General features: G+C 42.9%; 1 protein-coding gene across 2 annotated transcripts in view; it reads right to left on the reverse strand.

Moving 5' to 3' along the window:
* Positions 1-3,803: 3,803 nt before the first annotated feature.
* APCDD1 (APC down-regulated 1) overlaps positions 3,804-22,903 on the reverse strand; it is a 46,552-nt gene continuing 27,452 nt past the window's right edge. The window contains exons 4-5 of one of the 2 annotated variants that reach the window (XM_075919732.2): positions 11,440-11,761; positions 3,804-9,108 (exon numbers count right to left, since the gene is read on the reverse strand). In XM_075919732.2, the coding sequence (XP_075775847.2) occupies positions 8,657-9,108; positions 11,440-11,761 (774 nt within the window). In that variant the 3' untranslated portion in view covers positions 3,804-8,656. 2 annotated transcript variants of the gene reach the window in all.

Below are 22,903 nucleotides of genomic sequence, written 5' to 3' on the forward strand. Positions count from 1 at the left end.
GAGCACCGGTGGACAATTCTGGCACAGTAATCAGCCATACCACATAACTGAAGTCCCGGTATGGAATATCATTGGCACGACAACTCTAGCACTGGCACTGATACCGGTACCGACCATGATGCTGACATCGATGAAGAAGCACAAGACGGACAAATCCTTCCATCCCTTCCACACCATCAGTGCCAAGTAAACTACCTGTGCTGGCTAAGGCCTGTTCCAAGTCCACCATATGCCAATCAGATCTGAGAGCCCAGGATGGACTTTTTCATTGACATCGCTATTACCATAATTGGTGCTGAATTTGTTGGCACCAATACATCGGTTTCCTCATGCTTACTGTGCACGATTACAGTGCACTGCCCTGCAGGCAGAGGCACTGCATACTAGAACAGTGAGGCGTATTTCTTCATTGCCACCTCCTTCATTTTGAGGTTTTGTTAGATCTCTGAGGTCTCCAGTGCTGTCAGTTTGAACTGCTTTCAGAGAAGACCATGGAGGTGTCTCCTCTAGTCACTCCTCACCAACTAGATCCTGCTGTGACACATACAGACACGGACATTCCTATGATCACCCTTCTCTGTGGATAATGGAATGGTGGTACCCTCCATGTTACTATAGACACTGGTCACCATGTTGCCAACGTTCAGCATCCAGGGACCATTCTAGTGCCCCACCTACGTCGCCTGCCAGGCAACCACCTCGCTCATTCCAGGCTCGTACCCCGATGACTGCTGATCAGTAGGAGATGGAAGAGAGTCAGATAACAGAAGAGGATGAGTCCCCACAACCCAGATACCTCGCTTACTGATGAGTCTTCATTATCTCCAGATGAGGCCGTCATCCCGGGGAATGTCTCCCCAGTAGATGATCTCAAGCAGTTTCAGGAACTTTTTGCGAGTGGCCACAAGCCAACAGGAGCCCCTCATTAAGGTTCAGGAAAAACACCACCTCCAGCCAACCCAGAGAGCCAAAATCACACTTCCCATAGATTAAGCTATTATGGAGGCTGCAGATAAAATATGGCAGACACGTGTGTCTGCTCCTTCCACCAACAAGCATGTGGACAAGAAATACTTTGTTCCTGTTAAGGGATCCGACTTTTTATTCACCCATTTGCAACCCAATTCATTCGTAGTTGATGGAGCTCAGCAGAGGTCAAAGCTTCCCCAATACAGAAACACTTCCCAAGACAAAGAATCCAAATGCATGGCCCTGTTTGGCAGGAAAATGTATTAATCTTCTACGTTCCAGCTACACACAGCTAATTATTCTGTCTTCCTTGCTAATCATTATTTGATAATTAATTACTTTGGGACTAAGGGAGCTGATGGAACATCTACTGGATGATAAAAGACCTGTGTTCAAATCAATAGTACAGTAGGAATACAAGATGGCTCTCACAGCTTTTACAAATGGCTTTAGATGTGGTGGACACACTGGCAAGATCTACTGCAAACTTTATCATTATGAGAATGGCTTCCTGGCTTCAAATGGTGGGAGTCCCCAAGGAGCTCCAGGGGAAGGTTGAAGAACCTTCACTTCGACAGAGAACAATTATTTGCAGCAAAAACAGATGAGATCCTTCATACAAGTATGGATTCTCTAACTATACTCCAGATCCTTGGGATGTATACTCTTCCGTATCACTGCAAGAGACACATGCCTTATCAATGGCATCAAGACTTTTCATATTCCCAAAATCAACAAAGACCTTTTGACTAATCCCGATCTAGACCTCGGATACAGAGGAAATGACAGCGGAATAATTGCTCCTCCACCTCCCAGCGCAATAAGCAACGGGTTTGAAATGTTGGTTGCTCTTTGTGACTGGTTTGGTGCCTTTCAGAGGACCACTGCCAGCCTTCAGCTATAAGTAGCTTTCTTTCTAGGCAATTCACACTTATTTGACCTCCCAGTGTTACCCCAGAAACTTGTTGTTATACCATGGCATGTGTGTGCATGCACCTTTTTAAAATGAAATATTGATGTATAGTATATTTGCAGCATTTGACAAGATAACACTGACGTTATCTATTTAATGGCCTTTTAAAAAGCCCATAGAAATGGCTCATAAGCTTACAGTCCATGCAGACAACTCAAGTTTTCAGTACTTTGGAGAGGGAGTTGGAGAAAGGATTCCTTTTAGATATTTAAATTTAAGTTAAGTGACCTGTCTAGTATCACATGGGAACTGTGGTAAAGGCAGGGACAGAATCCAGTTCTCCAGGGTAGAATTCAAATATCTTAACCATGAGACCATCCTTTCCCTTCTGTACTGGATCGGGTCATATGGAGACTTCTTGCCTCACCACAAGCAGGCAGAACAAGTGAATAGGCAGGGCAACAACCAGTCCAGGGGCTCTTGGCACTGTGCTAGGGTCGAGCAAACAGCCAATACGCACAGGTCCTAGTTCACAGACAGGCAGCAAACAGTTCAGGGGTCTCAGGCCTATGCTTAGGCTGAGCAAATTGAGTCTCCTAGCTCTGGTGGAGAGCCAACAAGCACAGGCCTTTTGCCCAGGAACGGGGGTGGGAGGGAGGGAGGAAAGACTGCATCCCAGCCCAGGACTCAAACAGTGGGGATTCTGACTGCAACATGCTGACACAGACCAGGGTCTGCTACACCTGGGCTACTTCCTAATTCCCCCTCTGGGCACACTTGGCTTGGTAGCAGGTCCTCTTGATCATTGGGGAGCAAAGCCTCCAGCAGGGCTTGCAGCAGCTATGGCTCGGGAGTCGTCAGTGGTCCTGGTTGGTCCTCTGCTTCCTTGATATGCATGCCAGCCTCCCACTTCAAGAGCTCAGGGAAAGTGTCCAGGGCTTACCTGAGCTCTCAGCTCCAGCCCTTATATTTCTGGCTCACCCCCTCGGCTTCCTAGGTGGTGGTCTTCCTTTTCCACGTCAGAGAGGGACCAACCAGCCTCATTACACCCTTATAGTGTAACACAGATCCATCTTCCAGTCTCTCCAGGAAATGAATGTGGGTCCTACAGACCATCTCCGTCACTGTACAAACCCGATTCGTCCCCAGAGCATGTTTCATCCTGTGCACTGAATGAGGCTGGGATCCTGTGGGGGAAAATGGTATATGATCATATCATGACATACTGCATCACAATGCATGCAAAGGCTCTGAATTAAGGCTATACAAGCTTTTTCACATAATGGATCTTATAAGTCTATAGCTAGTTATTGAGCACTTATTTATTTTAAGCCATCTTTATTTTCATCATATTAAACAACAAGCACTGGTGTTTCTCTGTGTAGAGCAAACTGTGGGTGCACCTCCCTCCCCCCCCTCAGGGTACAACATCAGCAGGCATGCAGTGGGTCCTGAGCCAGCCCCCAAAAGGGGGTAGGAAGGGAGCATCATCCCGCTCCACTTCGGTCCTGCCCGGGTTCTGCTCATGACCCAAACTGCGGCCTCCACTCCTGACTACGGCTCAGCTACTAGCCTTTGCTCTTGGCCTCCGACTCCCTCAGCCCCCACTCTCAGTTGCTAGCTTCTGGCCATAGCCCCAGCCTGACCTGAACACAGTTCTGGGGGAGGGACACAGGCACATTCTATTACTGGTAAGGGGAGAGGGCATGAGAAGAAAAGTTTGAGGAGCACAGGTGTAGAGTGTGGTGATAAGATAGTAGAGCTTCATTAGAGAATCAATGTAAGGCAAGATGTTACCACTAGATGGCAATATTTTCTTATGCCTACCCACTGTTTTCTTAGAGAGCTTGATTTCTTCCAGCGAGTTTTAAATTACCTAATGAGCTGCTTAAAGCTACTGGTATGGAAACATCACAAGATCAAAAGATCAAGTCTTTAATATAACTTTAAAGTCACATTACACGCGATAAAGCATTGACGTTTGTTTTAGAAGCAAATATTTGGTATGTGGCATTTCATGGATCAGAGTATCATAGTGGCGTGACACTGGAAGATATGCCTGAATCTAGTAATATATATTAATGTGCAGTTAATCAAATTAAACTAATGCAAATTTTGTTGTTTGCTGCCTCCTGGTCTCCACAATATTCGTGCTCATGACTGAGTAAAAAAAAAAATCTGTGGGAATATATGATTTAGTTAAATTAATTAAATGTCTAGAGATGTTTTAATATATCAATTTTTTCTCTTTCTGGAATTTGTCTAACTTGATATATATGGCCTGATGCCATACCTCTTATATAGACAAATATATTGAATTTCCATTCAGTTATATAATATCTGAAAGTATAAATTTGTGCTGCCGTTACTTAGCAAATCCTTCTAGATGAAAGCCTTTATTTAATGAAGGAAATATTCTTCTGTGCAGTTTTAGCTCTTGTTTTACAGCAGAATTTCTTATAAATTGCAAAGCTTTAACTAGAGCTGGGAAAAGTGTTTCTACACTAGATTTTTTTTTGGAGGGGTGGGGGGCAAAAATGCAGATTCAGTGACACCAAAATGTTCTAGAAATTGGCATTAACTTTGCTGACTTGTTTCAATTGGAGAAAATTTTGAAAAAAGCTAAAAGTTTTGTTTCAGCATTTTTGAAACACCTTTCATTTCTTTTGTTTTAAAGGACTTTTTATTTCAAAACTTGCTTTATGTTTTAAAGCTTTTGATGACTTAAAGGCATGAAAATTGAAACCGCATTTTGTTTGATCCAAAATGTGTTTTTTCTCATTTTTAATTTGCAAGAAAAAAAAAGAAAGGATTTGGTTTGGTCCCCAAAAAGAGAGCGAGCACGCGTGCAAGAACTGTTGTTCAGCCAGCTCTAGATGTAATAGAATAGAATGAACAGAATGCAAATTGAAATGGATGGCTTGCAAGCCGTGAGCGCATTATTTCAGGTAGCATTCATTGACCATTTCTTTTACTCAGAGTTTAGTGTGAATTAATTTTGGTCCCAGGAGGCTGTGATAGTGTTGTGACTGAAATACTTCTCAGGAGTTTTTTGCTCTGTACCAAACTTGCAAAGAAGATGGGTGAAGGCATAAGGAGAGAGAGAATGCTTATTCAAAAGTCAATTTTGTGTCAACAACATTGTTTCTTACATTGTTGAAAATATTTGCTTTGAATAACAGATTTTCCTCTACCAACCTAATTTAGTTTTATTTTAATAGTAAAATAAAAATTCAGTGATTTAAGAAATTAATCTGTGATGACAGCAAGAAAATCACCATTGTTATGTCACTAAAGAGGAGAAGTGTAATGAGGAAAAACTCTGAAGTACAAAATGTTTTTGTACTTTTGTGATGGAGGCTTGCAAAGTTATGAAATATATGAAAATTCATTGTGTATTGCCCTGGTTTTTAATATCTAGGCTTGCATTTTTGCCCTCAGGTACAAATTGGAGCAAGTGAGCCAGAACAGAAATCTTGTGTTTGGTTAGAGTTCGTTTATGAAAATATTTTGTTTCTATTGAAACCACACTCCCTTTGTACTGACACAGCTGCTCTGACTGGATCACTGTACAGTCCTCGTAGGCCAACAGTATCATTCCTTGTTGTGTGCTTCCAGGATATATTTCAGCCTATTTTATCAAAAGAACCTGAAGAGTTTTAGTTTGAAACTTATACCTGTGTTCATCAGAGCTCTTTCTAGCTAATTCAGCTGAGGTGATCTACTATGATCTAGATTACTAGATAATAACTCCCCCCCCCCCTTTTTTAAGATAAGTTATTTGATAAAGGGTTTCAGTCTAGTTTGGGTTTAATTTACCACGAGGCCTTTTATTTTTTACAGGTGTATAAAAGACAAAACACAATCATTACAGATAAGATACGGAGGAATTCGTCTCCACTCAGTCTTTTATTTCAATCAGTATTTTAACAAGTGCTCAAATTTTCCTGGCAGTTTAATCTGGAACACGAAGTTGGGAAGAAAAATATCTTCTATAACTTTACAAAAATAAAAATATATTTTTAAAATCCTGGGCTTTAAGCAAATACACTCCAACATTAGCAAGGATGACGTATATATTTCAAAATATAGACTCCTGTCATGTTTTGAACTACAACAGCAGGCACAATGTGTAAACTGTAGTGAAACACACAAAGAGTCTTACTTCTGATCATTTTTTCCTTTCTGTTACATTTTGTGCTTTGAGAGAAGTTAGTTCAAAAAAAGTGTACAAATGATTTGTACAACAGCTTCTTTTGCTGGTCATATCCGGGTACAGTAACTTCTGGACCAGAATGTCACAATGTTGCTACAGAACTCCAGTGTCAAGTTGCACTATTGTGTAAGAAAATGGGTTCAGTCCTTTCACTTCTTAAAAATGTGTGAACCTAAATGATATAAATTACTCTATTCACAGGTCCTCCGTTGTTAAGTTTTAACACGTTAGGCTGACAGGCCATGGAGCCACGTCATTCAAACTATAGACTAGAATATATTTGTATTGTGCCATAGGTGTACATAGTGCTATACAATTTAAAATGAGTTTGATGAATTAGAGAATCAATAACTCGTGCAATTTTCATCTAATTTGCATATGTGACCTAACTGCATACATCTTGTAGCATACTGACTGCATATTTTACTCAAATTTGAAGATTTGTTCCTATCTCAGCCATTAATAATGAAGATAAACAAATGGGCAACTAATATTTAAAATGGTATACACTGAGTATATGTAAGGCCAGCAGACACTGGTTATCTGTGGGCGGAATCAAACCTAGGATCTCTGGAGCTTTGTACATGAGCCTCTACTGCATGAGTTGGCTATTAACTAAGGCTGTAGAGCAGACTCATTATTCTCTGGTAAATGGGCTTAATGTTACCAGATGGGATAGTATATCACACCTAGAAGGGATGTGGGTTACATATGGACATAGGAAGGCATTTCTTACCTCATCTGAAAAAAAAAAAAAAAAAGGGAGGAATGTGCAAAGCACCCTTTTCATTAAATATATACCTGTACCTGGAAATTATATTTCATAGGCAATATAAAAAGTGAAACAGAAAAGCCTCAGGTTGAATTCCTATACTTACTCCATACAAAAATGTTCACCAAGTAACTTATTTTTAAACCACGTCTATGGTACTGAAAATATGAATTATACATAGAGATGAATTAAACTTTTGTCCTATTGGCTAGTAGTATAAAGACACTCTCTATGCAAAGCCAAATATTCACAAAATGGCAATTCAATGTACATGCTATTATTTAATCATTTTAGTTTTATATTAGACAGTCCCATGGAAAAAAAGACCAGATCACCTCATAAGTTTTTCCTAAAAAGTTCATCGTTAAGTGCTGAGACCAAGCTTGGAAAACGTAAGTGAAGAAGGAAAAAATTTTCAGAAAACATTCTGGGGTATGTGAAACAGGAGTCAATCTGGGAGTCTTAACATATGTTTGATTCCCTGCTGATATTAGACTCAACTGAATTACTTCTCCATTTTAAACTGATGCCTTCACATGGTGATGTGGAGGGGAGTTCTCCCCTGGGTATGTATGCCTCCTCTCTTCCTAGCCACAACCTCCCAAACCTGTGACGCCACAAACTCAGTGTGACCATGTATAGGGGCTTGTTTACTGAAAGGAAGGAGAGGAGGGCTTTGTATTTTCTGCAACCCATTCCCTTTGGAGAAATTTCGTCCATCTTTTCAAACGTTCAGCTATTTCTCTGCTCCCTAAGTTAAAAGGAGGAAGCCGTGATTTGGCCCTTGGTATGTACCCTGCTAGAAATCTTTCATTACTTCCTACCTCCTGTCACTTTACAATTCTTCATCTATTTTGGCATGTTTTTTTTTAAATGTGTGTTATGGCCCAGCTCCACTGTTTTGTACACCCCTAACAAAATGAAATCTGAGGCAGAAACATTGCATACGGAGAGCATAAGGGGTATAACACTGAGCAAGCTACTAATACTTCTGCAACTTGCATATACTGTGCATACTTGATGGAAAAGATGTTTTTTCCATCATCTGATTTTAAAGGGGGGGGGGATTGTAACTAAGATACAATGGGAGGCACAAAGCAATTGCATACGTAATATAACTGAATGAGAAAAATACTCATATCCCACTAAACCTTTGGTTGGTTTTACAAGTTAAACAATTATATGTAAAAATAGTTTAAATTACTTTGAATGTCACTTAATTAGAATTTTCTATTTACCTTCTGACTGAAGGACAGTTTATATTTTTTTCTTTTTGTGTAAAACCTGTAAGATTATACTGAGAGAGATCCTTTTGGGATTTCTTTATATGTACATATCTACAGCAGAGTCCTAAAGAATAAAACAAAAGCCAATATCACAGTATTAACACAATACTATACAGAGTGATTCCTGATAAAGTCTGATGAGAAACTGAGTGTTAAGGGGAAAATGAGCCATGAAAGCAAAATGGCAGCGCCAACTGAAGCAGGAACTTTAGGTTCACCCTAGCAGTTAAAAAAACCCAAATAAGTCTGCAGTCGTAAAGTGCAATTACTGTTGTGCAGTCATGTCAGGCCAGGGATCAGACTGGATGAAGTTCAAAGCAAGAAACATCAAACGAGTGCTGTTCATGATTCAAGGAGGGGAAAAGGAAAAGAACAACAGTTCTCAGGCATTCCAGTGCATCAAGAAAATAAATGTCCTTTTCTTTCTGAAAAGAAAAAAAAACCCTCAGTCGTATGGAATCCTGGTTTTGTAGTCACAAAAAATAAGATTTTTTTTCCTTTCAACTGTGAATGTTCCAATGTGATCCAGTACAAATAAACAGCATCAGAGTAAGCATAAATACACTGGAATCCTTTTTTGGTGCCCTGCTGCTATAGCGGCCTACTTTATTCTCCTCTGCTGATTCTTCAGGTCTTGGTGCTGATGAAGCACACTGAACTAATGGCATCTGATAAGAAGTGGCTCTCTTCTCTGGTCTGTCTGGACTGGATCCATCACTAGGTCTCTGGCCATTATATAGTAAGTAGCTACCCCTGGCATTCTGCTCCATTTTGAAGATTTCATATTCTGTGTGTGGTAGGCGGATCCCCAAAGCAACACAGCCATTTGTGTGAGTAACATCCTGTTGCACTCCAACTTGCCAGGATCCCTCTGCTCCACACTCATTCCCATTGAAGACATTCAGCAGAGAGGCTGTAGCTATATCCATGGGAGTAACTTTCATGTGATTAACTGTAAAGGAAGAAGAGAGAATTGAGCATCTCGGGGGAAGAAAGCAAAAAGTGCAGGTGGTTGTCTTATTTTAATATAGCCCTGAATTCAGAGATGCCACAAATAACTTGATTCTCCTCTGTTGGTCAGTTTTAAATACATAGATAGAGAAAAGAAGATGCAATAAAACTTTTCTCAGATGTTACATCTCATGGTAGGGATGTGAGTGGTTAACCAGTGCTGGGAGCAGCTGCCCTGCCTCCAGCCTGCCATGGGCTTGGCAGCTCCACCCCAACGTGGGAATGGGAGCCCTGCAGTGTGGGGGCTGTTCCAGTCAGGCTAAAGCAGTCCTCCACCTGGGATCCCCTTAGTCGATTAACCTAACATTTAATGGATTAACTGATCAGGATTTTTACATCCCTATTCCATGGGCGGCAAGAGAATTTTGAAAATATACTAGTCTACAAAACTAATGACCTAACAAATTCCAAATGGAAACCTCACATCTCAGAAAATGCAGGTTTCACCATCCCTCATAGACTACCCATATCATTGTATGAATTACAGCTTTAGGTCTGAATCATAGAGGGATACTCTATCCTCTGTCTTAAATAATGGCAGTTTATAATTTCAGATGTAAGAGTCTAACAACTTTCTTCAATTAGGGCTACAATGACCACATTTCAGTGGAGTTTGTCACTGAGTGTTGATTTTCATCAGAGAGGCTAAAATTTGCTCTGGGGAAGAATGTGGCCCAAAACAAAAATAGAGAATTGAAGTTTTCAGTGGATTAGCATTGACAAATTTCTCCAAAAATAAAAACAAACCCCTCACAACCTTTCAGAAATATAACTTCTGCTGCAGGACATTAACAGTTATGAGTCCAGATTTTTTTAAAAGCTTTTCAAAATTTTCATGTTGTGATTTTATAATCCTATGTGTGTTTGGGTGGTCTCACAATCCATATTACTTCCCAAGTCGTACACAAAGATCAACTGAAGAAAACTAACAGTTCACCTTATTTTTCTAGTGCTGCAGTCTCATATGTTCAGTGGCAGATTGAACAATTCATTATAAATAAGCAGAATGGGTGAAATATTGGCCTTACTGAAGTTTTCACTCCATGTAATTGCTTCTAGGTAACCAGCCATGGCTCTGTGTTGCTATTGTGAGCAGAGACTCTGAAAGACTAGAGCAACCCTTAGTCTCCTTAGGAAATTCCAGTCCAACCTGTAAGCTCTTTCAATCAGGCTTTTTTTCCCCTAAGTTGGGGAGTCTAAAAAGACACTGAAGCTTTTTAAATGTGATTTCAAGTTAACTACATGGGGCTGTGAACATGAGTGGGGGTATGTAAGGCAGAGGAAGGCAGTCTCTTCCCAAACATCCACCTTGGCCACATCCGCATTCCACCCCCCGTCAGCACTGCTCCCCCAGTCTCCTGGAGCTGTCTGGGCTTTTGCCCTGTGCTTCCAGCCTTCCCCGTGCTCCAAGGGGGCCAGACCATGAGCTGCAAGTGTTCCACAGGAGGGTGGGAGGGGGAGAGTACGGGGATGCTACAAGCACGTGCTTGGGGGAGGCTCAGGCCATGAGCTGTCCATGCTTGGGGAAGCAGACTGCAAGTCGCCCATGCTTGGGAGAGGGATGGAGTGCACAGGCTGCCTGTACTCTAAGGAGGCTGAGGAAGACTGTAGGCCACCTGTGCTGGGGTGGGAGAGGCTGAGGAAGGTAGCTACTCCTATAGTGCATGGGTTGGTTCCCAGAGGGGGACCACAGTTGGTAGGGCCTTGTGAGGAAGGAGTGGGGCTTGGGGCTTGCCTCCTCCAACCGTAGGTTCGCCCATGCCTGTGAATCTTGCTAGATCTCAAGCTAAGCAGGATAGGTATAGTCAGCGCTTGATGACGAGTGACTTTGTCAATCCTGGGCTGCCTTTTGTCTTAAGATGCTATAGCTACTGATCTCTTGCTGTAAAAAATTCTACAGGATTCTTTGTAAGAGGCTGGTGCTTTCACCACATTGGACCTCTTGGATACTGAATTCTGCCCCATAGGCTCCTATGAGAGATTCTTCACTTAGTGACTGCAGCTGTTTTGTAATTTCGCTGTGCATTATTTTAAAGTCACCACACTCTGCCTCAGAAGGTGCTGTATTTCAGTGTATGAACATGCATGTGAGTGGGGAGGGAGGGTTAGGAGAGAAGTGACCCCTCTCTGTAGTTTGCACATCAGTTTGTTGGCGAAATTCTTGAACTATATGAATTTTGAATCCTTTTTTCTTGGCAACTTTCCCCCAGGAAGGAACAATTCCATCTTTTACTTGGTAACCGAACATGAGTGTGCAACGTTGTGACCTTACCTTTGAAGACAAACTCTGTTCCTCCCATCACTTTGGAAGAGTGCACGCCTCTGCTGTAGCGCCCCTTGGCATAGATGGTAAAGGTGGGGTGCTTACAGATGGGGTCAGAGTAGTGGTAGTAGTGACCCTCCCAGGTGTTATTGTTATCATGGAAGATGAAGTGCCGGGTGAGAAAGAGGACTTCAGGACGCACTTCGCAGCGCTGGCTCACCCACTCTCCATGCAATCCAATAGTCAAATCGGCCTTTGGAGGTAAGATTGGAGGATGGTGCTCATCTGACCGGTAAATGATTCGACATGCTATACAGGAGTGATCATGATTCTGAAACAAAGTGGAGAAAAACCCTGTTAAGACATTCTCCTCGAGGAAGACCATGATGTTAGTGGCCTACTGAGGTGAAATCAACCTCACCTCTAAGGATTTAAAATGTTTTCCTCAGATTGGCTACATTCTACAGCAATACCATATGTCAAAGTGAGGTACCTGGAGTATAGAGCACATAGCATATTGTGCATCAGGGAGATGGCTAACCTAGTCATTTCTTCTTCTGGGTTTACCTTCAACAAATATTTTGCTTCAGATATATGTTTTATTTTGAAGGGAAAAAACACACTGAATCTATAATGATAGGAGAATGGCTAACTTACAAAAGTAGGTGTCTTTAAAATCTGCTCTTAATTTAATTACAAAACACATTTGTTCAGCTCTGACTTGTACTTACTACATCTTTTTAATTATTAACTTTGTATACTGTGGACATATCCACCCTCCTAACTTTTTTAAGTTGGCTAGCAGTCTGGACATTTAATACCCTGCTATTTAAACTTTTGAAGATGTAGTAAGCTGGAGTGTAAAATATCAACACATCGATATTTCATTTCCAGTGATATCTGAATGAAGGGTCTCTATCAGTTTTCCTCTCGATGACATGCACGCATCTCCACTCACTTAAGTGGAGTTGCATACGTGTGTGCAAGCCAAAGTTTGCCCCTAAATTTAAGAATGAAACATCAAATTTCTCCTGTGTTCTACTAATAAAACACCATAGATGATTAAACTGAGAAAATAGTTGTCTGTTGATTTACTACTTGCTTTTCACTCATTTGGACAATCAGTCTCTATGGATAAAATTTCCATCTTTGAACTATAAGAATATAGCAGGTGAAATATGCCACCAACCACTTCACCAGTCTGATGCTGGTGACTGTGAAATGTTCAAGGAGATTAAAGAAACTACACAAACTGGAAACACAATAATAATAAAAAATTTCAAATACTCCCATGTTGACTGGGAATATGTCACCTCAGGATTATTTGTAGAGAAAATATATTTAGACTCCATTAATGACTATTTCTTGGACCAGCCAGTTCTGGAACTCTCAACGGGAGAGCAATTCTTGATTTAGTTGTAAGCAGAGCACAGGATCTGGTCCAAGAGGTGAATATATACCTGAACCACCCAGTAAGAGCAATCATAATGTAATTACATTTAATATCCTTGTAGAGGGCAAAATACAGAAGAAACACACCACAGTAGTTTTTAACTACAGAAAGGAGAACACTACAGAAATGAAAACACACCAGTTACACAGATATTAAAAGGAAGAGTGACCAAGAATGAAATGCCTGCAAACTATTTAAAATACCACAATAGAGGCTCAAATGAAATATATGCCCCAAAATAAAAAAAACCTGAGGACTCAAATTATCATCAGGACTAAATAGCAGAATAACAGAAAAAAGGTATTCTTTAAAAACTAGAAATCAAATACTGTTCATTCCATCTGAAGCATTTGGCATTGGCCACTGCCAGAAGACAGGATACTCATAGATGGACTGGTCTGTTCCAATATGGCCGTATGCAGTGGTGGTGGTAGTGGTGTGTTGGTCCCATGCTAGTAGACACACAAGATAGGTGAGGTGATCTCTATTATTGGGCTATCTTTTGTTGGTGAAAGAGACAGGGTTTTGAACTAACACAGAGCTCTTCTTCAGATGTTGGACCAATAAAAGATACGTTTACCCCCTGCCTCCTTTTATGGCCTTGTGTCACTTTCTGGTTCTTGTGTATTGGACAAAGTTGTGACATCTGGGTCAACATGTTTACACTGAATCAATATGTTTTCACTGTTATAAAAACATCAAGAAAACATTTCTAATGGATTTTTAAACTGCTCCCATTCTTGGGACTATCTGACGTTATCCTTTTTATAATGCAAGCATCTAATTCCGTAAGGGCATATTTCAGTGCCATTACAATCAGCGAGCGGTATACAATTGATTGCAATGGGAATGTTTTGGCTTGGTTATCTAAAAGGGCCTGATGATGTGAGGTGTGAAGCACTGCCATTGATTCCCCCTGGAGACGAGGCCATTTAATCTTCTGCAAGATTCAGCTTCGTATGGACATCGGGGGTGTTTTTCTGAACTGGGGGCCCACCAGACTCTCCACTGTGCTATGGCCCATCCCCCAGAGGGACTTGGGGAGGCAACCTTATTGCTGTCTTTCTCAGCTCCTGTATTGGACAATACCCCCCCCCCCCCCCTTAAAGCCAGCTGCCATGCTTTTAGAGACTCTTCTGTGCTGCTCTATACTTTTTACCTGACATCTGGGTGTGGTTTTGTATTATAAATAATTTGCTTAAGGCTTTTCACAGAAACTAAAGTGTGTGTGTGTCAGGGTGGAGAGAGTCTCAGTTCTCTTTCTAATGGATAAGTGTTGACACAACGACCAAACCATTACATATCAGGTGCATTTTGGTATGGGGTGTAATGTGTTGGGTGAGCAGTAATTAAACTAACATGCAGAATGAGCCTTCTGTTGATGTCAGGTTCAAGGTCTCTAGCAGGGAGGAATTCTATTTCCAAGGCTCCTGGTCCTCTAACATTGGATATTTATGTAGCTTCTAGCACTAATTGGTTGGGACTTTACAAAGGTAGGTTGTTTTTTTTTTTTTGTTTCTATGGGTAAATGTGTTCCAAGTTCCAAACAAACAACTTACAAACTTTTGGAACACAACCTGCTCCTAAGTTGGGGATTTCTTATACACAGCTGCAAGAGCAACTGTTTCTGCTTTGCTAAGCAAACTTCGAGCCACAGTTTATTGAAGGATAAACCATGAAACACTTTTATTAAGCTAACATGATTTGTCAATAAATAATTAAATTAAGCAGAACAACTAGAGTCCTGTTAGATAAAAGCAAAATTTTCTGGTTCTAGTGTATTTGCTACATACTGTTTGTTTACAAATATCATCTTTGGATCTGATGGGAGAACGTCTATAAAGGGCTTTTGAAATACAGAATGTGTAGTTGGTGCTTTACGCTAGATTGAAAAAAAAAACTTGTCTAGTTAGAGGGAAAAGTAAAGAACATACAGTCTTATGCCATTTTCCCCTTTCATGGACTATGTCCATATAAATACAGAGAAATGTCACTAAGTAATTCTATTGAGCCAGTGGAGGTGCTAAAGATTTGCCCGAGTGTAACTGAGAACAGAACTTGGTCTTGAATATTTAGTTAACATGAATGTTAAAAATGCACCATAAAGTGTTGCATTTTCTGAGTTTTGAGGGTTTCATTTGGAGTTTGTTGGCTGGTCCAATGGTTCAGTTGTTAGCTAGCACTCAGGAGACCAGGAAGAGCTCAGTTCCTGTCTCTGCCACAGGCTGCCTGTGTGACCTTGAAGAAAACAAAACCACCAACGAAACCCAGACTCTGTGCCTCAGTTCCCTTACATGCAAAATGTGCATTCTCTGCCTAGCACTGTAGTGAGAGTAACTGTTAAAGATTATGCAGAGTTCAGATACTTGGGTGATGGAATCCTATTCCTGAGGGCATTCTGCTCCAAACACTTAAAAGTTCTCTGCTAAAAGAAAATTCTGAGTTCTGGATGCAGGGGGTGGATCTGGATGCATGGTAGTTTGTTGGGAGTTCTGGGTGCAATGGCAATAGGAGTCTGCAGGGAGGTCCAGATGAAATGGGGCTCAGTGCGTGTGGGAGTCAGTGTCCGGGGGAATAGAGCTCAGGAGGAGCTGGGCGTCTCCAAGCTGTCAGTCCAGCACCTTTCACAAACATTAATTCACGTGATGATGATTAAAAAAAAATATTAGCCCACAAGCAACTCTGGACCATAAATATTAAAGTAAATCAGAAAGTTTTCTACAGAAGACAGATGAGTTTAATAAATCCCAAGTAACCTGAAGATGAAACACCTAGCAATGTTTTATGATAGGGCTGAGGAAGGAGGTAACAAAAGTTTTTTCAGCTTTTGTAGTAGGGTTTGTTTGTGAGCAGGACTGTAATACAAAGATTCTAATCTTTCTTTTAACTTATTCTGGCTGCTACATAGTGGGAGCTCTACTGAAAATATAGCTCCTCTGACCCCACATAATCCAGTTTCTGCTTCCTTCTGGCTTTGACTTGAAAATCCTTTAAGAGAGTGATGAATTTTTGAATAGGAAGTATATACTTGTACACCCTCCAAAGTCCTTGAAAATGTAGCTTTTGTCTAATTAATGGAAGAAAGATTTTGTTTTTGTTATAAAGTGAATGGACCTAATTATGGAGTAATATTTATTTTTGAGGGCGCCTTTTTTGTTTTTCAATGCTGCTTTCTTTTCTAGGCCAGTTGCTTTTGGCTGTAAATCACACTGCTTAAGGCCCTGTAAATCACTCCTTTTCCATAGGTCTTAAGCAAGGGTAATAGGATCTAGTTTCTAAACATAGTTAAAGAAAACAGAACAGTGGCAAAAAGCATTTGCTGCTATTCTCCAAGCACAACTGCAATAACTTCTAATAAACTCGCAAGCACGAAGTCAGATAAAATGCTGTAAAATGAGCTGTGGTTATGATGGCTCCCCGTCCTTACTTTACAAAAAAAATGTAAGATTCTTTATGGAGCTATGGGGCTTTCCCTTTGCAAGTAGCTGCATAATACTGACTCCATGGTTGCCCAAATTTTCTGTTCTTGGTGATTCTTCTGAGTCAGACTGAAAGGCCATGTAGACTACTGGCTGCCTAGCTGACAGACCTGTTCAGGAGCTGAGGGACATAAGAGGTTCTCAGTGATTTTGAAGATTTCCACCAAGCCCAAGATTTGGTGGTGATGGGGGACTTCAACTATCCAGACATATGTTGGGAAACTAACACAGTGGGGCACAGGCTATCCAATAAGTTTCTGGACTGCATTGGAGACAACTTTCTGTTTCAGAAGGTTGAAAAAGCTACCAGAGGAGAAGCTGTTCTGGATTTGGTTTTAACAAATAGGGAGGAACTAGTTGAGAACTTGAAAGTGGAAGACAGTATAGGGGACAGTGATCATGAAATAAGAGTTCATGATCTTAAGGAAAGGTAGAAGGGAGACCAGCACAATTGAGGTAATGGATTTCAGGAAGGCAGATTTTGATAAGCTCAGAGAACTTGTAGGTAAGGTCCCATGGGAAGCAAGACTGAAGGGAAAAACAACTGAGGAGAGTTGGAAGTATTTCAAAGGGACGTTGTTAAGGGCCCAAAAGCAAACAGTTCCGCTGTGTAGGAAAGATAGAAAATATGGCAAAAGACCAGCTTGGCTTAACAAGGAGATCTTGCATGATCTCAAAATAAAAAAGGAGTCATATAAAAAATGGAAACTAGGGCAAATAACAAAGGATAAATTTAGGCAAGCAACACGGGAATGCAGGGGCAAGATTAGAAAGGCAAAGGCACAAAATGAGATCAAACTAGCTACAGGCATAAAGGGAAACAAGACGACCTTTTATAAATACATTAAAAGCAAGAGGAAGACCAAGGACAGGGTAGGCCCACTGCTTAGTGAGGAGGGAGAAGCAGTAACAGGAAACTTGGAAATGGCAGAGATGCTCAATGACTTCTTTGTTTCGGTTTTCACCGAGAAGTCTGGAGGTGTGCCTAACGTAGTGAATACAAGCAGAGAGAGGGTAAGTTTAGAAGATAGGATACACAAAGAACAAGTTAAAAATCACTTAGGAAAGTTAGATGTCAGCAAGTCACCAGGTCCTGATGAAATGCATCCCAGGATACTCAAGGAGCTGATAGAGGAGGTATCTGAGCCTTTAGCTATGATTTTTGAAAAATCATGGCAGACGGGAGATTCCAGAAGACTGGAAAAGGGCAAATATTGTGCCCATCTATAAAAAGGGGAATAAGAACAACCCAGGAAACTACAGACCGGTCAGTTTAACGTCTGTCCCAGGGAAGATAATGGAGCAGGTAATTAAGGAAATCATATGCAAACACTTGGAAGGTAATAAAGTGATAGGGAATAGCCAGCATGGGTTTGTGAAGAACAAGTCATGCCAAACTAATCTGATAGCTTTCTTTGATAGGATAACGAGCCTTATGGATAAGGGAGAAGCGGTGGATGTCATATACCTAGACTTTAGTAAGGCATTTGATACAGTCTCGCATGATATTCTTATTGATAAACTAGGCAAATATAACTTAGATAGGGCCACGATAAGGTGGGTGCATAATTGGCTGGATAACCGTAGTCAGAGAGTTGTTGTTAACGGTGCTAAATCCTGCTGGAAAGGGATAACAAGTGGAGTTCCTCAAGGGTCTGTTTTGGGACCCGTACTGTTCAATATCTTCATCAATGATGTAGATATTGGGATAGAGAGTACGCTTATTAAGTTTGCAGATGACAAACTGGGTGGGGTTGCAACTTCTTTGGAGGATAGGGACATAATTCAAAATGACCTTAGCAAGTTAGAGAAATGGTCAGAGGTAAACAGGATGAGGTTTAATAAAGAGAAATGCAAAGTGCTCCACTTAGGAAGGAACAATCAGTTCCATACATACAAGATGGGAAGCGACTGTCTAGGAAGGAGCATGGCGGAAAGGGATCTAGGGGTCATAGTGGACCACAAGTTAAATATGAGTCAACAGTGTGATGCTGTTGCAAAAAAAGCAAATATGATTCTAGGTTGTATCAACAGGTGTGTTGTAAGCAAAACTCGTGAAGTCATTCTGCCGCTCTACTCTGCACTAGTTAGGCCTCAGCTGGAGTACTGTGTCCAGTTCTGGGCGCCACATTTCAAGAAAGATGTGGAGAAATTGGAAAGGGTACAGAGAAGAGCAACAAGAATGATTAAAGGCCTAGAGAACATGACCTATGAAGCCAGGCTTCATGAACTGGGCTTGTTTAGTTTGGAAAAAAGAAGATTAAGGGGGGACATGATAGCGGTTTTCAAATATCTAAAAGGGTGTCACAAGGAGGAAGGAGAAAATTTGTTCCTCTTGGTTTCTGAGGACAGGACAAGGAGTAATGGGCTTAAAGTGCAGCAGGGGAGGTTTAGATTGGACATTAGGAAAAAATTCCTAACTGTCAGGGTGGTCAAATATTGGAATAAATTGCCAAGGGAGGTGGTGGAATCTCCTTCTCTGGAGATATTTAAGAACAGGTTAGATAGACATCTGTCAGGGATGGTGTAGACGGAGCTTGGTCCTGCCATGAGGGCGGGGGGCTGGACTCGATGACCTCTTGAGGTCCCTTCCAGTCCTACGATTCTATGAACACCACTCCTTCATTCAGCACTGCTGCTGCTTCTACTACAACAATAATAAGCATAAGGAACACTTGTCCTTCCCCTGGGGAAAACTCATTAAACCAGCACTAGGAGTTGGATTCTTTGGACTTTCAAGTCCCCCTGAAACTGGGAGTTCAGAAACACAACCTTTCCTCCTACAATTTAGTTTTCTTACAATCCCATGGTTGCCTGGGACTTATTCTCTACGCTGGTCATGGTGGTTACACTCGTGCTAGGGCTACAGACAGATGACTGTTTTCTGCATCCTTGAGCCATGGTAAAATGTGTCTTTGTCTTTACTATTAATTTTATCTCCTTGAACAATGAAGAGCCCTGTGGCACCTTAGAGAATTAACAGATTTATTAGGGCATAAACTTGCCTTAATAAATCTGTTTGTATCTGCAAAAACAACAGATTTTTGTGTAGTCCTGTGGCATTTTAGAGACTGACTAACACAGCTACCCCTCTGAAACTTTTCACCATTATCTCCTGGGAGGTTATTTGCCTGGTCTGACTTGAACACCTTCATATTACACTCCTGTATCGCAAAATTAAAAGCACTTAAAATTAATGCTGCTTTTCCGAAAAGGCCTTACAGTAAAGCAGCAGCTGGGATTCCAGCAGAATCTAACAGCTCTGCCCTACTTTTTATATCAATGAGATAACCTGTTTACCATCTGCAGGATGTATTACTAATGCTCTTTATTTCAGAAATGTCTAGTGACCAACCAAGAACAATGACTTGATCCTGAGAACTACTTCAGACAATGATGGAGGTGGCATAAAATGTAACTATTTTTAGGTGATCAACGAATTCTTTGTACTGTGCTGATCATAATGAACCTAATCTTGAAGTAGCAGAGAGGGGATAGAACCAAAAGCTTTTTATGAAAATTGATTGTTTATCTTAAGTGAAAAACAAACATTTCCAGTATTTGGTTTTTCACTGTAATTTAAAATGTTCCCACCTGACAGTATTTTTTGTTCTTTTTGAACATTCTGACAATATATTTACCATTTCCTGATCCACTGTACTCATGCTTTTAATAGGAGTTTATTCCTGTCAGGTGGGGGCATATTAAGACAAAAATATGTGTGGTGAGGATAATGGTGTTATGTAGCTCTCAAAGTGCCATCCAAAAGTTTGGTATCTAGCACTTTTATTACAGCAGACTGAATCAGGAGCAAGTGTGGAACTCCAGAACTTTAGAGCTGACTGAAGAGGTCAGACCGATAGCATGTCTGCACGCCCATTAAAATCCCACAGCTGGCATATACCATCTGGCAGGGCTCCTGCTAAGAGGCAGTATGGATGTTTGGACCTGGGCTACACCAGAGGCTATAGGACAGGGGTAAGCAATAATTTTGGTGGGCGGCCACTCCAAGATTTTGAAAAGTGGTCAGGAACTGCATTTTTCTGTGGAGGGGGTTCAGGGTCTAGGATGAAGGTTGGGCACAGAATGCATGGGGTAAGGGACTGGGGTGCAGGAGACAGTCAGAAAGTTTGGGCCAAGGAAGGGGTTGTGACCTGGGTCAGGGGATAGGGGTGTAGGGTTAAGGAGGAGGCATGGGTGCAGGAAAGGATTCTTGCCTGGGAGAGGGGCACTAGGAGAGGGTGCAAAGACTGGGAGGGAATTGTGACCTAGGAAAAGGGGGTGCAGACTACAGAGGGTGTGGGTGATGACCTGGTGCAGGGGAATGGGGTGCAGGGTCTGGGAGGGTGTTTGAATGCAGGAGAGGATTCTGGCCTGGGGGAGGGCCATAGGAGGGAGTACAGAGGCTAGGAGGGAGTTGTGACCTAGGGCAGGGAATGCAGAGGGTCTGGATGGTGACCTGGAGGAGGGAGTTGGGGTGCAGGATGGGATGGGGGCCAGAGGCAGGCTCTGGCTGGGAGGCACTTACTTATGCCTGCAGCAAACCCCAAGGCAAGCTGGGCTGGGGGCTGGAGCCAGTGGCTTAGAGGGCTGGATCCGGCCCGCAGGCCATATTTTGCCCAGCCCTGCTATAGGACCATAAGGGGAGTTGCGCCAGCTGGCATAGGCCAGCCACATGTGTTTAACTGCAGGTACCCTGAGAATTCTGAGGCAGGGGGACCCACAGCTCTAACCCTAATTTTCTGAATAGCTCATCTTTTGAGCACGTCAAACCCTTACATTTATCCTACTCAAACTATACTACACGCAGTCCCCGGGTTACGTACAAGATAGGGACTGTAGGTTTGTTCTTAAGTTGAATTTGTATGTAAGTCGGAACTGGCGTCAGCCGCTGCTGAAACTGATCAGTTTCAACCGCGGCTGAATCTGGACGCCAGTTCTGACTTACATACAGATTCAACTTAAGAAACCCAGACGTCCCCAAGTCAGCTGCTGCTGAAACTGATCAGCGGGTGATTCCAGGAAGCCTGGGGCAGAGCAGCTGGGGTGCTGCCGGGTTGCTCCAGTAGCGTGGCTCCTCGGCGCTACTGGAGCAACCCAGAAGCACCCCAGCTGCTCTGCCTCAGGCGTCCTGATTCAGCCGCTGCTGAAACTGACCAGCAGCGGCTGAATCAGGACTCCTGGGGCAGAGCAGCTGGGGTGCTCCCGGGTTTGTCCGGAGCAGCGCTGCGGGACCAACCTGGCAGCCCCCAGCTGCTCTACCCCAGGGATAGGCAAGAAAAGCCTGGTCTGCTGGGGGGGGCACTAGCTGCCCCCCCCACCAGACCAGGGAGACAGGGGTGGGGACGCCCAAGTCCTCCACGGCTTTGCTCCGTCTCCCTGGTCTGCTGACCTGGGAGACACGGAGCAAAGCCGCAGAGCACGCGGGCAGCGGGAGAGTCCAGGCACGTCGCGCTGTCCCACTGCTGGCGTGCTCCGAGGCTTTGCTCCCCATCTCCCTGGTCTGCTGGTCAGACCAGGGAGACAGGGAGCAAAGCCTTGGAGCATGCCCGCAGCGGGACAGCCCGGGCGCGCTTGAACTGTCCCCCTGTAGGCGTGCTCCGCGGCTTTGCTCCCCGTCTCCCTGGTCTGCAGGGAGATGGGGAGCAAAGCCTTGGAGCACGCCCGCAGCGGGACAGCCCGGGTGCGCTTGAGCTGTCCCCCTGCAGGCGTGCTCCGCAGCTTTGCTCCTCATCTCCCTGGTCTGCAGGGAGACGGGGAGCAAAGCCTTGGAGCACGCCTGCAGTGGGACAGCCCAGGCGCGCCTGGGCTGTCCCGCCGCTGGCTTCCCCGGCAGCTTTGCAAAGCCGCGGAGGGGTTGGGGCTGCAGGGCAGCCCAGGCGTACCTGGCTGCCCGAGCCCCTCCGGGGCTTTGCTCCGCGTCTTCCTGGTCTGCAGACCAGGGAGACGCGGAGCAGCTTTTCTCGCCCTGGAGTACACGGGTGGCGGGACCGCGAGGTCCCGCAGTCCATGTCCTCCGGGGCGAGAAAAGCCGTGTTCGTAACTGCGGATCCGACATAAGTCGGATCCGCGTAAGTCGGGGACTGCCTGTATAAATAAAACCCAGAGACTAGTGGAAAGATAGTCCATTTTCACTAACTTGGAAAGGGGCATAGGAAATCATTCCTTTCCACATGCTAAAGCTGCCCTTTTTCTCTGGAGCCACAGAAGACTGGCCATCTTCTTTTTAAGAGAGAAGGACTGTAAGATATTCACAAGTAGTACTCTGCCTTAAACCCCCCACCCATGAACAAGTGTCCTTTCTTATCCTGCTTGTCTGCCTTGGAACTCTTTCTTATCCCACTGAAAAACAAAAATCCAACTCAGACACTCTTGGCAGAGTGAGTGCTTCCTTGATAATGCCACACTTGGGGTTCAAATACTTTTAACTTGCTCTTAATCTTTGTTCATTGGGGATATATTTAATGCTTCTGGTTTAAAGTTCCCCTGCACCTGGGCCTTGTGGTTTGAGCCAGCTCTACTTCTATGCTGCTGTCATCAC

The sequence above is a fragment of the Pelodiscus sinensis genome, chromosome 2 (genome assembly GCF_052426305.1).
Source record: "Pelodiscus sinensis isolate ZL-2025 chromosome 2, ASM5242630v1, whole genome shotgun sequence".
Lineage (NCBI taxonomy): Eukaryota > Metazoa > Chordata > Testudines > Trionychidae > Pelodiscus > Pelodiscus sinensis.